Genomic DNA, 14,545 nt, shown 5'->3' on the forward strand with positions numbered 1-14,545 from the left:
ACAAAATCTTGCCCCCGATAAAAATGGCGCCGGAACCCCGGGCCTGTCACCGCCCGAGGCCTTCAGCCGCTTTCCCGTTCGCCTGCAAACACGGCACCGGGAGTTTCTATTTTCGGTTTTCAGGGCCTACACCTGAAGTTCAGGAAACGTCCCAGCCCACACCAACACAAATTCTCTCCGCTGTTCCACCCTTTTTTAGCCTCCCTTTTACCTCCCGCACTGAGTCACAGCATCTTCTTTGTGGTGAGGGGGGCGCGCGTGGGCGTTGACAGCGGTCACGTGTAGCACGCTGACCACGCCCCCCCCCCGTGGCCGCTCCGATTGGTCGGTGGGCCGCTCGCCCACCCCCTTTGTCCGTCAACAACGTCCACCCGTCTAATTGGTCCAGGGCCACCGTCAATCACCAGGAGGACCGGTGAGACCTGGAGCATGCGCTGAGGCTGGAGACAAGCGGCCGCGAGGGCGGAGGGGGCAGGTAGGAGGCGCCTGGCTTGCTCAACGGAGGCTTCATTGAGACCTTCTGCAGACCCCAGACTCCAAACGAGAACATTGCAGTGGAGGGCTCCAAACGCCAGTTGCTCCTTCGGCTCTTCCTTGACCCCTACTGTGCAGCCCAGTTTCAGGCCGCCGTCCTTGGTTTTGCAGGATTTCCATAATGTCCTCATGATCAAAACAATTCTTATGCACACAAGGTGAGGGGGAGTTGGCACCAACTGGTGTAGCCAAGTGGGACTGGTGGAAGCAAGTCATGGAGGTGGTGTGATGGACGTAGATTGCAGGAGCAATGTGTGTGGAAGAAAGGTTTTCTGCGTCGGAGGAACAAGAGAGACTGTTCTATATAAAGCACAATAGTCTTATTGTGAACTTGTGTCCTGTGCTTATAGTTACGAATTTTGTACTTTCCCAGCCTGCAAGAAGGGAAGAATTTGCAGACAGAAGCTGAAACCAAACATTAGATCTACCAGAATCACTTGATTCGTTGAAACTTCAGCATTAACGTCTTTGTTAAATGTGTGGAGAAAGGTTTGAGTTCTGTCTGTGGAAGAACATTTCAAACATCAGCGTGACCGAGAAACCCAAGATACACATGCATACTTTGGGCGAGAGTATTTCAACGCACTGGGAATGTGCCACTGTTCACAACAGGGAGAAACTGTCTGTGTGTGCTGTGCGGGGCCGATGCTTTAGCTGACTGACAAGCCTGGGGAGACACAAGGCCACCCACACCATGAAGAAACCTTGGAAATGTGAGGACTGTGGGAAGGGCTTCAAAATCCCATCTGAGCTGGAGATTCATCGCCGCAGTCATACTGGCGAGAGACCGTTCACCTGTTCTGTGTGTGGGAAGGGGTTCGCTCAGTTGGCTGTCTTGCTGAGACACCAGCGCATTCATACTGGAGTGAGACCGTTCACCTGCTCTGAGTGTGGCAAAGGATTCACTCAGCAAACCCACCTTGCTTCGCACCAACGTGTCCACTCTGATGCGAAGCCTTTTAAATGCCTAACATGTGGGAAGTGTTATAAAAGTTCCCAGCAACTGATGCGCCATCAACCTGTTCACACTGATGAGAGACCGTTCAAGTGCTCTGAGTGTGAAATGGGATTCACTCACTCGTCCCACCTGCTAATACATCAGCGGGTGCACACGGGCGAGAGACCCTTTAAATGCTCAGACTGTGAGAAGTGCTATAAAAGTTCTGGGGAACTGATGTCCCATCAACGTGTCCACACTGATGAGAGGCCGTTCAGATGCTCTCACTGTGGTTCAGGGTTCAGGCGATCATCTCATCTCACTAAACACCAACTAGTTCACACTGGGGAGAAACCTTTCATCTGCTCAGAATGTGGAAAGAGATTCACTCAGTCATCCAACCTGCAGAGCCACCAGCGTGTTCACTCCGATCTGAGATCTTTTAAATGCTCTGCCTGTGAGGAGAGCTTTAAAAGCAGCAGTGACCTGCTTAAACACCAGCAAATTCACACTGGATAGATGCCATTTGCCTGCTGCCATGTGTTGGGCAGAGATATACTTGTTTGTGTACGCTGCAGACCCACCAGCAAGTTCACAAGTGACTGCGAGGGAATGGAAACTGCTGTTTTGCTGCTGTTAGTCTCACCAATTAGAGTTTGTTTGAGTGTGAATGATCTCTTATAAGTGGACTGGAGTTTAATGCTCTGTATCGAGGTGAAACAGATCAGCTGAGCCAACGAATTTTTTTTAAAAAGCAAAGCTTTTGAGGCTTTGATTTATACAGTCACGGAGTCATATAGCATGAAAACAGACCTTTCTGCCCAAACAATTCATGCTGACCATGTTGCCAAACTAAACTACTCCCAGCTGCCTGCGTTGGACCCATATCCCTCCAAAGCTTTCTTATACATGTATGTATTCTCCCAAATAAGAGACTGTTGATGTCCTATTTTCCTTTTGCAATCTTTTCTTCTTTTTAGTATGCTTTCCTTTATTGGTCAGAGTATTGAGTACAGGAGTTGGGAGGTCATGTTGCGGCTGTACAGGACATTGATTAGACCACTGTTGGAATATTGTTTGCAATTCTGGTCTCCTTCCTGTCGGAAAGATGTTGTGAAACTTGAAAGGGTTCAGAAAAGATTGACAAGGATGTTGCCAGGGTTGGAGGATTTGAGCTATAGAGAAAGGCTGAACAGGCTGGGGCTGTTTTCCCTGGAGTGTCAGAGGCTGAGGGGTGACCTTATAGAGGTTTACAAAATTATGAGGGGCATGGATAGGATAAATAGACAAAGTCTTTTCCCTGGGGCGGGGGAGTCTAGAACTAGAGGGCATAGGTTTAGGATGAGAGGGGAAAGATATGAGACCTACGGGGCAACTTTTTCACGCAGAGGGTGGTACGTCTATGGAATGAGCTGCCAGAGGATGTGGTGGAGGCTGGTATAATTGCAACATTTAAGAGGCATTTGGATGAGTATATGAATAGGAAGGGTTTGGAGGGATATGGGCCGGGTGCTGGCAAGTGGGACTAGATTGGGTTGGGATATCTGGTCGGTATGGACGGGTTGGACCGAAGGGTCTGTTTCCATGCTGTACATCTCTATGACTCTAGTGATGGCAATCTGGTATTTATATATCACCTTTCACAACTTCACAATGTCCTGAGGTGCTCCATAGCCAATGAGATTCTTTTGAAATGCAGTGACTGTTTGTAATATTGGATAATATACTGGCCATTATTATGCACAGTAAGTTACCCCAAATCAAAATGGGATTTTGATCTGATTCTCTCTCTCTCTCTCTCTCTCTCTCTACTGATGTTTGTCGAGGAGTATATATTGAGCAGCTCACCAGAGAGAACGCCCTGCTCGTCAGAATTACGTGCATGCTTTGAAAGCTGTCTGAGAGGGCAGATGGGGGCGTAGGTTGAAGGTTTTTTCTGAAATATGGGACCTTTGACAGTTCAGTCCTCTGTTCTGAATCAGAATATCAACCAGGATGTTATGCTCTGGTTTCTGGATGTAGACTTGAACCCACAACCTCCTGTCTTAGACGAAAATGCAGCCACTGAGTCAGAAGCAACATCTCATCGTTACTTGAGATTTATTTCCATTACTCAACGTGGGCAAGTTTCAAATTTTAGTCCAGGAGTCACAGCTCCGAAAAGGAGGTCACATCAAAAATGATTTGAAAGCATTTAATCACAAAGGTGGCATTTTCAATACAATACAATAGCTGAGTAGGCAGAAAAGATATACTACCTGCAAAGCTTGAGAGTAATTTATTGATTCTGCATTGGACAAATGGATTGGGGTGAGGTTCCCTGTGACTGACACCTTGAGAGTTTACTGCTCTGGCATCGGCAGACACGATACCTGTGGTTAGAGGTGACAGCTCCCTCGGAATGGGCTGGATCATAGAGTTGCTGATCACCAGGGTTTGGAAGTGTCCCATAACAGCCCAAAGCCACTAGGATGATCAGAATCAGTAATACAGACCCAGCAACTTCCTCCAAGTACATTTTCCAATGAAACGTGATATATATTAATTTTGACTCATCATTCCCACTTGCAGATCCCCTCCCTCAGTTTTAAGTCATTATCACATCATAGAGACACACAGAAGTTAATCTAAGGACATTCAAGTTTCTCCACCTCTCTGTTCACCTGCATCCACCTTGTGGATATTCTCTGAACTCAGATTCTACACCTCGCTATCGTAATGTTACTTTCGACGATTGTGTGGAATTCGATCCCAACGGTCCTAAAGTCAGTCTCCTGAGTGAAGTACGTGTGGACAACTTGATTTATAAAATCTCGTTCTGCTACTGAAACGATTTACTCTGTTTTCGAGTAGCTGATCCTGTCTCAGCCCTGTCCTTCAGTCTGGGTTCAGCACACATTTCCATGTGTTAGTTGCACCCCAGAACCACAACTCAGTCGTGTTTAACCAAGTGGGACATCTTTTTACTTCTGCCAGTGAGAACGTCAGTGTCTAATAATTTCAGGGAGGTGTTTTGGGGAGGATAGAATCAAATGCCCCTCAATCCCATCGCAGAGAACACCATGGATTTCTGTTTCGACAGTCAGCTGAGCCGTTCCTTTACATCCGCTGATCCAGTGTTTGTTTGCACAGCATCTCCTTGTCTTTTACACAAATGACTGTCACTTTAAATTTAAGCACATCATTCTGGGTTTTGCACGCTGAAGTTTAGCGTTTACACCGAGGGCAAATTTGCGATTGAAATAAATGTTCACAGCTTAATTGTAAATTATTTTCAGATGAGAGTTCTTCACCAAGGGTAAAGTTCTTAAGATAACAATTTAAACAAAATAGGACTGTTGCAATGATGTTAGTGCTGTGCTGGTTTGTGCAAACTAAATGAAAATCAAAGCTACCTGTCATTACCCATGTTAATTGCATCTCTGACATGAGCCTTCGTATTACCGTTAGGTGTCAAGAGTGTGGTGCTGGAAAAGCACAGCCGGTCAGGCAGCATCCAAGAAGCAGGAGAGTTGACGTTTCGGGCATAAGCCCTTCATTAGGAATACACTTATGCCCGAAACGTCGATTCTCCTGCTCCTTGGATGCTGCCTGACTGGCTGTGCTTTTCCAGCACCCCACTCCTGCCTCTGATCTCCAGCATCTGCAGTCCCCGCTGCCTTTCTATTACAGTTTGGTGTTTTGTATACAACTACATTCATTCAATGTTTACCTCTCCTCCTTTTTTCCTTAGATCCAACCAAACTGGTTCTACGTCTTGATGTTTAGAATAAGATCCTCTTTCACTAATGTACTTGCATCATCCCTTATCAGGAGTGATGCCACACGTTTTTTTTTTACATTTAGGCCAAACCCAGTTAAATGTAGAACATCCTTGGCTATTTTTGTTATCATGTATCCACATTTCTCATGGCAATGAAATCATGTCCCTTACCTCAATTTTTGCATTCAAGCCATCGATATTTTTGCAAATGTTACATCCATTCAGATAGAGGTGCCTTTATTTCAGTCTATTTCACATTATTCCCCATTTTGGTCCTTTTTGATGCCTGCCATTGCTTTGTCTGCCTAGGGAATTTGCATCCTACACTTCTACACCCTTTTCCTTGTTTTGTTTCCCTTGAATCATAACTCCCTCTTAGCATTCCACGTATATGCTGATCCGGATGGAGCCCTCCCCAAAATTCCTGACAAAGGGCTCGGCCCGAAACATCGATGTTTTTTTAAAAAAATGTTTTGTTTTCCTGCTCCTCGGATGCTGCCTGACCCGCTGCGCTTTTCCAGCAACACACACTCAACTCTGATCCCCAGCGTCTGCAGACCTCACTGTCTCCCTCCCCAACAGCGCTAGCAAATCTCCCTGAGAAGGCGGTAGCCCCAGTCCTCCTAAGTTGCAAAATGCCTATCCTTTTCAGGCCTCACCTCCCCAGAACAAGTTCCGATGCCTCAGAAATCCCGTGCCCTCTCTCTCTGACATCAGCACTGTGCTCACCAACATGTGGGACTGGGAGTAATCTTAAAATTACCGCTGTGATTGTCCTGTGTTTCAATCTGCTTTGAGCTCCCACTAATCTCCTTTCAGGACCTCATCCTCCTAACTGCCAAAATCACTGGTACTGAATTGAACCATGAACTCGAGTTGTTCTTGTCCAGAAAAAAGTCAGTGTGAAAATGGTGGCATGACTGGAGGGTATGTAATGAAACTCATTCAATAAATGATGCAAGTCAATGTTTTCTGCTTGAATTCGTTAGTCGGAACAAATTGCTGCAGATGCTGAAATCTGTATTGAAAGGAACAAATGCTGGCGATTACAGCGGGCCAGACAGTATCCATGGAGAGAGAGCAAGCTAACGTTTCAAGTCTAAAGTTAAATCATACAACACCAGGTTATAGTCCAACTGGTTCAATTGGAAGCACTAGCTTTTGCAGCGCTGCTCCTTCATCAGGTGCTGATGAAGAGTAATCCAGATGTGAAATGATAAGCTTGCTCTCTCTGCATGGATGCTTTCTGACCACCTGTGATCTCCAGCATTTCTTATTTTCGGTTGAATTCATTGAGGTGTTCAGTGAGGATGGACAACGACCTGAACCTCTGTTTTCAGATTGCGCATCTTAATAGTTTCTCCTCAGTGTGTGAACTTTTCAGTGTGAAGAAGGACCTAAAGACCTAAATTACCTTCTTACATGCAGAACAGATGAATGGTTTCTCCCCACTCTGGATACTTGGAGTCATAGAGATGTACAGCATGGAAACAGACCCTTCAGCCCAACCCGTCCACGCCGACCAGATATCCCAACCCAATCTCGTCCCGCCTGCCAGCACCCGGTCCATATCCCTCCAAATCCTTCCTATTCATATACCCATCCAAATGCCTTTTAAATGTTGCAATTGTACCAGCCTCCACCACTTCCTCTGGCAGCTCATTCCATACCCGTACCACCCTGTGCGTGAAAAAGTTGCCCTGTAGGTCTCTTATATCTTTCCCCTCTCACCCTAAGCCTAGGCCCTCTAGTTCTGGACTCCCCCACCCCAGGGAAAAGACTTTGTCTATTTATCCTATCTGTGCCCCTCATAATTTTGTAAATCTCTATAAGGTTACCCCTCAGCCTCCGACGCTCCAGGGAAAACAGCCCCAGCCTGTTCAGTCTCTCCCGATAGCTCAAATCCTCCAACCCTGGCAACATCCTGGTCAATCTTTTCTGAACCCTTTCAAGTTTTCAATGGATTTCCAGCCAGTGTGGTGCTGGAAAAGCACAGCGAGTCAGGCAGCATCCGAGGAGCAGGAGAATCAATGTTTCAGGAATCATTCTTGATGAAGGGCTTATGCCGGGAACGTTGCTTTTCCTGCTCCACGGATGCTGCCTGACCTGCTGTGCTTTTCCAGCACCACTCTCTCGCCTGTCATCTCCATCATCTGCAGTCCTCACTTTCTCCTCATGGATTTCCAGCCAGAATGAATAAATGAATCCTTTATGACAGTCTTCACATTGCAATGTTGCACTCAGCTGTCTGTTTGTCTCTCAAGATTTTACAGTTAGGTGAAGCATGTGGAACACATGCCTTTATCAGTCAATGGCACAGATTCTAAGAGCAGGGAGGTTGGATCTGTACAAGACTTTGGTTAGGCCACAGATTAAGTGCTGTGTGCACTTCCAGTCTCCGCGCAGCACAAAGGATGTGATGCACTGGAGGGGGTGCAGAGGAGATTCACCAGGATATTGCCTGGGATGGAGCAGTTTAGCTATTAAGACAAGCTGGATAAGCTTGAAAGAAACCGAAACAGCTGCGGATGCTGTAAATCAGAAATGAATGGAAGTTGCTGGAAAAGCTCAGCAGGTCTGGCAGCATCTGTGATGAGAAATCAGAGTTAATTTTTCGGGTCTGGTGACCCTTCCTCAGAACTGACGGTAGCTAGGAAAGTGTTGGCTTTTATGCAAAGGATGGGGTGGGGGGGGGGGTGGTTGGAGGTGGATAAGGAGTAAACGATAGGTGGGGATAGGGCCCATTTTGAGAGAAGAGCAGTTAGACTGAGAAAGGAGTGGATAATGATCTGGCTAGGAGGATGAGTAGCTTTTAATGGAGACAGTTAGTGTTAACTCTCATTTCTCTTCACAGATGCTGCCAGACCTGCTGAGCTTTTCCAGCAACTTCGGGAGAAGCCGGAGTTTTCTTCAGAGCCGTGAAAGCAGAGAGGGGACCTGACTGAGGTGTATAAGATCATGAGGGCGATGGACAGAACAGATAGAAAGCAACAGTTCCCCTCAGCTCAAGTCAGCAACAAGAGGAGTGGATAATTTTAAGGTGAAAGGCAGGGGGTTTGAGGCAGGCATTTTTCCCCCAGAGGGCGAAGTAGATAAGATAGCAATGTTTAGGAGGCATGTAGACAGACATATGAACAGACAGGGAACAGAGATAAGGACCACATGTGAGCAGATGGTTTAGAATGGCATCATGATCAGCAGAGACCTGGTGGTCTGAAGGGGCTGTTCCTGTGCTGTACTGTACTATGTTCTATGGTGGTGGGTGTATGAAATGCATTGCCTGGAAGGGTAGTTGGTGACAGGAAACCTCAAGCTTTAAAACGTACTTGGATAAGCACTTCAAAATGTCATAATACTCAAGGCTATGGGCCAAGGGCTGGAGAGTGGAACTAGCGTCGATTTCGTCGAAGCCCAACAGTGTGGAAGCAGGCCATTCAGCCCACCGAGTCCACACCGACCCTCCAAAGTGCATCCCACCCAGACCCCACTCCATTCCTGTGACCCCGCATTTCCCATGACTAACCCACCTCGCTTACACATCCCTGCACATGATAGGCATTTTAGCATGGCTAATTCACCCTGACCTGCACATCTTTGGACTGTGGGAGGAAACCGGAGCACCCAGAGGAAACCCACACAGACACGGGGAAAATCTGCAAACACAGTAGTTTTTTCCTGGTCAGTGCAGACTCAATGGGCTGACAGGACTCTTGTGTGTGATCATTAGTCTTGTTAACACTCAAAACGTATGCACGGTTTCCCACTGCGGATGGTGTGGTTCAGCCTGCATAACTGGATAATCCTTTCCAAACTCTCACAGGGGTCTGTGTGTTTGTCTCAATGTTTCACACGTCACATTAGTTTCTAACATGGTTTTCCACAGACCAAAAACACACATTTCTCCTTCCACATTCAGAGTTCAGTCTTATTGAGCTTCGGATGAATTGAGTGAGCTGTCAGATCTTGACACGAAATCTGACTTACATTTCCTGTCTGTGAATCCTCCTCCTGTTTGAACTGTTTATAGATCTCTTCACTGTGTATAGGAATGTAAGTGATCAGCAATTCTGGTGTCGATGAAACATGACTTTCTCCCAAGCTGTAAATCCATCCCTCTCTATTCTGTTCCCTCATTGGCTGAAATCTATGCACATTGCAACATCTCCTCTCTGCACTCCCAGGCTCCACTGTCTTCTATTCTCTCAAGGTTCAATTATACAGACATAGGAGCAAGAGTAGACCACGCAGCCTGCTCCACATTTCACGATGATCATGGTTGAATGGCAATTTCACAAGTCATACAGCACAAAAACAGAGCCTTTGGTCTAACTAGTCTGTGCCAACCATAATCCCAAACTAAACTAGTCCCATTTGCCTGCTCCTGGCTCATATCTCTCCAAACTTTTCCTATTCATGTACTTGTCCAAATATCTTTTAAATGTTGTAATTATACCCACCTCCAACACTTCCTCAGGAAGTTCATTCCATATGAGAACCTCATGTCTATTTTTTAAAATCGCTGACCTTAAAAATGTGTCTTGAAATTCTCTCCATATCTTTTGAACCCTTTTCTCTTCAACTGCTATAACTCTTTCCTTTGTGTAATCACATACAATGTTTTGGGCTTGACTGCTTTCTGTGGTAGCGAATTCTTTGGGCCCTATGTGCAGTTGGGGAATAAAATGAATGCGTCATCAATTTTGTTTGCTGGTCACAGGGTCCTGACTTCCGCCATTCCCTGTGGTTTCACTGCAAGGAAGTAACAGATGACCACATTGTCTCAATCTGAATGACAAAGGAGCTCCTCTTATTTGGTGTTGGAGTGGACGACAGGGGAGACAGGAGAGAGGGACAGATCTTCACATGGAACTAACTTGTGTTCGAGATATCAAAAAGACTCGACACACTTATGTGTTAAGCACACCTGATTTATTTCACTTTCCCCCAGAATATTTACAGGTATAATTGGGCAAGAGTTCTGTAACGCCAGCAGACAACAACGAACAGGGGTCCAGTCCTGGACTTGATTAACGGTGAAACCCAACGACTGGAGTTAGATTGTGAACTTGCGTGTGCCGCAGCGGGGTAGCTGAGCAAGTGAATTTCTTGCCTCACTTGGCGCAGGTCAACAGCCCCTTCCCAGTGTGAATGCGTCGGTGTGTCAGCAGGGTGGCTGACTGAGCGAATCCCTTCCCGCACACGGAGCAGGTGAACAGCCTCTCCTCGGTGTGAACCCGCTGGTGTTTAGTGAGGTCAGACAACTGCCTGAACCCAGTCGCGCAGTGAGAGCAGCTGAACGGCCTCTCACCGGTGTGAATGAGTTGATGGCGTGTCAGCTCCCCAGATCTTTTGAAGCACTTCCCACAGTCTGGGCATTTGAAAGGTCTCCTGTCAGTGTGGACCTGCCGGTGACTCAGCAGGTGGGAGGACTGAGTGAATCCCTTCCCGCACTCGGAGCAAGCAAACGGCCTCTCCCCGGTGTGCACCCGCTGGTGTTTAGTGAGGTCTGACAACTGCCTGAACCCAGTCGCGCAGTGAGAGCACCTGAACGGCCTCTCGCCGGTGTGAGTGAGTTGATGGCGTGTCAGCTCCCCAGATCTTTTGAAGCACTTCCCACAGTCTGGGCATTTGAAAGGTCTCCTGTCAGTGTGGACTCGCCGGTGACTCAGCAGGTGGGAGGACTGAGTGAATCCCTTCCCGCACTCGGAGCAAGCGAACGGCCTGTCCCCGGTGTGCACCCGCTGGTGTCTGAGCAGGTCGGATAACTGAGTGTATCTCTTCGTGCACCTGGAGCACGTGAACGGCCTCTCCCTGGTGTGAACCCGCCGGTGCTTCTGCAGAGTGGAAGACTGAACGAACCCCTTCCCGCACTCTGAGCAGGTGAAAGGCCTCTCCCCGGTGTGGACTCGCCGGTGGGTCCGAAGGTCGGACAACTGCGCGAACGCCCTCCCGCACTCGGAGCAGGCGAACGGCTTCTCTCCGGTGTGAAGCCGCTGGTGCTTTTGCAAAGTGGATGACCGACTGAATCCTCTGCCGCACTCGGGGCAGGTGAACGGCCTCTCCCCCGTGTGACTGCGCCGATGGGCTTCCAGCTCAGAGGGGATTCGGAATCCCTTCCCGCAGTCCCCACATTTCCACGGCTTCTCCCGGCTCTGACTGCATTTATGTTCAGACAGGCCGGATGATTGGTTGAAGCCACGTCCGCACACCTGACACGTGAACGGCCTCTGCCCGGTGTGACAGCGAATGTGTCTCGCCAGGTCACACAGTTGGCCGAAGCCTCGTCCACACGTAGAACAGACGTGCGATTTCTCTCCCGTGTCTCTGCCACTATTTGCTTCCACGTTGAAATCTCGACCACGATTTGAGCTGACGGTGTGTTGGGCCTGATGGGACATTTCAGTTTCTGGTTCCTGACTGCAAATCCTCCCCTAAAGGCAGTTAAAGCAGAGAAAAGAACTGAGCGGGAACTCACAAAAACGGCGTGTGAACCTGATCTGAATGAACCTGGTACAGTCGCTCTGGGGCTAGCACTGCTGCTTCACAGCACCAGGGACCTGGGTTCGATTCCACCCTCAGGCAACTGTCTGTGTGGAGTTTGCACATTCTCCCAGTGTCTGTGTGGGTTTCCTCCCACAGTCCAGAGATGTGCAGGTCAGGGTGGATTGGAATCCCTACAGTTTGGAAACAGGCCATTGGGCCCAACAGTCCATACCAACCCTCCAAACAGTATTCCCCTCCCCTATTATTCTACATTTCCCTCTGACTAACGCACCTAACTTACACATCCCTGAACACTGTGGGCAATTTAGCACAGGCAATTCACCCTAACTTGCACATCTTTGGATTGTGGGAGGATACTCTTTGGAGGGTTGTCTTGTCCTAAGATGGACGTGTTGTCCCAGTCGAAGTGGTGTCCTTCCTTATCTATATGTAAGGATACTAGTGAGAGAGGGTCACGTCGTTTTGTGACTAGTTGTGGTGTTCATGTATCCTGGTGGCTATTTTTCTGCCTGTTTGTCCAATGTAGTGTTTGTTACAGTCCTTGCACGGTATTTTGTAAATGACATTAGTTTTGCTTGTTGTCTGTATGGGGTCTTTCAAGTTCTGTTTTAGTGTGTTGGTGGGTTTGTGGGCTACCATGATGCCAAAGGGTCTGAGTACATCCAGAACCTCAACCGGAGCTACAAATCTTCTCAAAACTCGCTAGAATCTACTCAGTCCTGCCTTAAAAATCTTTAAGGACTTTGCTTCCGTCACCTTTGCAGGAAGACCCACGACTCTGAGAGAAAATAACTTCACCGAACCTCTGTTTTGGAAGGGCCACCCGAGTTATTTGCACTGTGATCCCATGTGGAAAATAGCCTCTCCACAATGACACAGCCACGGCCACTCAGAATCCTACACACTTCAGTCGAGTGACCTCTCTCTCACTGTTCTAAACTCCAGCTGGTACAAGACTAGCCTGTCCACCATTTTCTCATAAGTCTAGTCTGGTAAACCTTCTCTGAACTGCCTCGTACCCCTTGACAGCCTCGTTTAAATGAGAATACCAATCCTGTGCTCGGTACTTCAGTATGCTGTGTAACAGTAGCATAACCTTCCTCTTTTTGTTTTTAATTCCCTGCGATAAGGGATAACAGTTTTTGTTTTCCTATTTACTTGTTATACCTACACATGAATCTTTTGTGATTCATGCACTAGGACACTCAGTCGTCTGCATTGAAGGGCATTGCAATCGCTCACCATTTAGATAATGTCTTTTTTTTTGTTCTTCCTGCCAATTTGACATTTTCCTACATTATACTCCATTTAGAAAATCATAGAGTCACACGACATGAAAACAAACCTTTTAGTCCAATCAGTCCACGCCGACCTTAATCCCAAACTAAAGTAGCCCCACTTCATAGACTCCCTACACAGTATGGAAGCAGGCCATCATGCCTATATTGAACAGCATCCCACCCAGATTCATCACCCTCTTCTGGGCAGCATGGTGGCATACTGGTTAGCACTGCTGCCTCACAGCACAAGGGTCCCAGATTCGATTCCGGCCTTGGGCGACTGTCTGTATGGAGTTTGCACGTTCTCCCTGTGTCTGCGTGGGTTTCCTCCGGATGCTCCAGTTTCCTCCCACAGTCCAAAGATGTGCAGGTTAGGTGAATTGGCCATGCTAAATTGCTAGGTGTAGGGGTCTGGGTGGGTTGCTCTTCGGAGGGTCGGTGGGCCGAAGAAATCTAATCTAATCTAATCTCTGTAACTATGCGTTCCTCATGGCTAATCCACCTAACCTACACATCTCTGGATACTATGGGCAATTTTGCATGGCCAATTCACCTGACCTGCACATCTTTGGGCTGTGGGAGGAAACCAGAGCACCTGGAGGAAACGCAAGCAGACACAGGGAGAATGTACAAACTCCACACAGACAGTCACCCAAGAGCGGACTTGAACTCAGGTCCCTGTTGCTGTGAGGCCAGAGTGCTAACCATTGAGCCACTGAGCCATCCACTTGCCTGCATTTGGCCCTGTCCCTCCAAACATTTCTTTTTCATGTACTTATCCAAATGCTTCTTTAATGTTATAACTGTACCTCCATCCACCACTTCATCTGGAGAAGCCATTCCAGAGCCATTTTCTGTCTAAAAAGGTTGCCCCTCATTTCCCACATCTTTGCCCATGCAGTTAACCTACATCCTTATGAAGCCTCCTTAACACCTGTTCACAACGTACATCAACAGTGAACACAGAATTATCACTGAAATACATATCAAAGCTTAAACATGTGCACATTATAAGAGCCAAAGGTAGTTTGTCAGCGGCAAAGAGTTGATCAGAGAGGGCAGAGATGAAACAGAGTCTTAGATGGATATGGATTTAGATCCTCAATAAATGGGTCACACTATCCCCAGCGCCATGGAAACTCTCACAGATAACAGAGGACAGTATTAAAAGCTTAAAATTGTCAATGAATGATCAAAAGTATTCAATTTGAATAATTTCACCATTTTCGATTTGAAAATCTCCTGGTGGAGTCTGCAGCTGGAAAGATATCAAAAGACCTGGAGTCAGAAAAACATTAGAATCCCTACAGTATGGGAACAGATCTTTCAGCCAAACAAGTCTACACTACCCTCCAAAGAGTAGCCCACCCAGACCCATTCCCCAACCGTATATTTGCCCCTGACTAATGCACCTAACCTACACTATGGGCAATTGAGCATGGCCAATTCACCTAACTTGCACATCTTTGGACTTAACAGTTGAGGAAATTCCCAGGGAGTGGATGATGTCATTGTGTAATTGTTGCT

The 14,545-nt window shown here is 47.3% G+C and overlaps 3 protein-coding genes across 4 annotated transcripts in view; 1 reads left to right on the top strand and 2 right to left on the bottom strand.

Moving 5' to 3' along the window:
- LOC122543482 (uncharacterized) overlaps nt 1–14,545 on the top strand; it is a 116,540-nt gene that overhangs the window by 48,377 nt on the left and 53,618 nt on the right. Inside the window, 1 exon segment of the mRNA XM_043682209.2 lies at nt 1,306–1,889. Within this exon segment, the coding sequence (XP_043538144.2) occupies nt 1,306–1,889 (584 nt within the window).
- LOC148143522 (uncharacterized) overlaps nt 1–14,545 on the bottom strand; it is a 35,080-nt gene that overhangs the window by 4,103 nt on the left and 16,432 nt on the right. The window contains exon 3 of one of the 2 annotated variants that reach the window (XM_087974271.1): nt 11,528–11,665. The exons of the other annotated variant lie outside the window; for it this stretch is intronic. The gene's annotated coding sequence lies outside the window, so the exon portion shown is untranslated. Of the gene's footprint in view, nt 1–11,527; nt 11,666–14,545 lie in introns of those variants that run through there. 2 annotated transcript variants of the gene reach the window in all.
- LOC148143523 (uncharacterized) overlaps nt 8,755–14,545 on the bottom strand; it is a 44,085-nt gene continuing 38,294 nt past the window's right edge. The window contains exon 3 of the mRNA XM_087974263.1: nt 8,755–11,665. Within this exon, the coding sequence (XP_087830389.1) occupies nt 10,346–11,665 (1,320 nt within the window). The 3' untranslated portion in view covers nt 8,755–10,345. The remainder of the gene's footprint in view (nt 11,666–14,545) is intronic.

The sequence above is a fragment of the Chiloscyllium plagiosum genome, unplaced genomic scaffold, assembly GCF_037043375.1.
Source record: "Chiloscyllium plagiosum isolate Xiang-an unplaced genomic scaffold, Cpla_swu_hap1 HiC_scaffold_27, whole genome shotgun sequence".
Classification (NCBI taxonomy): domain Eukaryota; kingdom Metazoa; phylum Chordata; class Chondrichthyes; order Orectolobiformes; family Hemiscylliidae; genus Chiloscyllium; species Chiloscyllium plagiosum.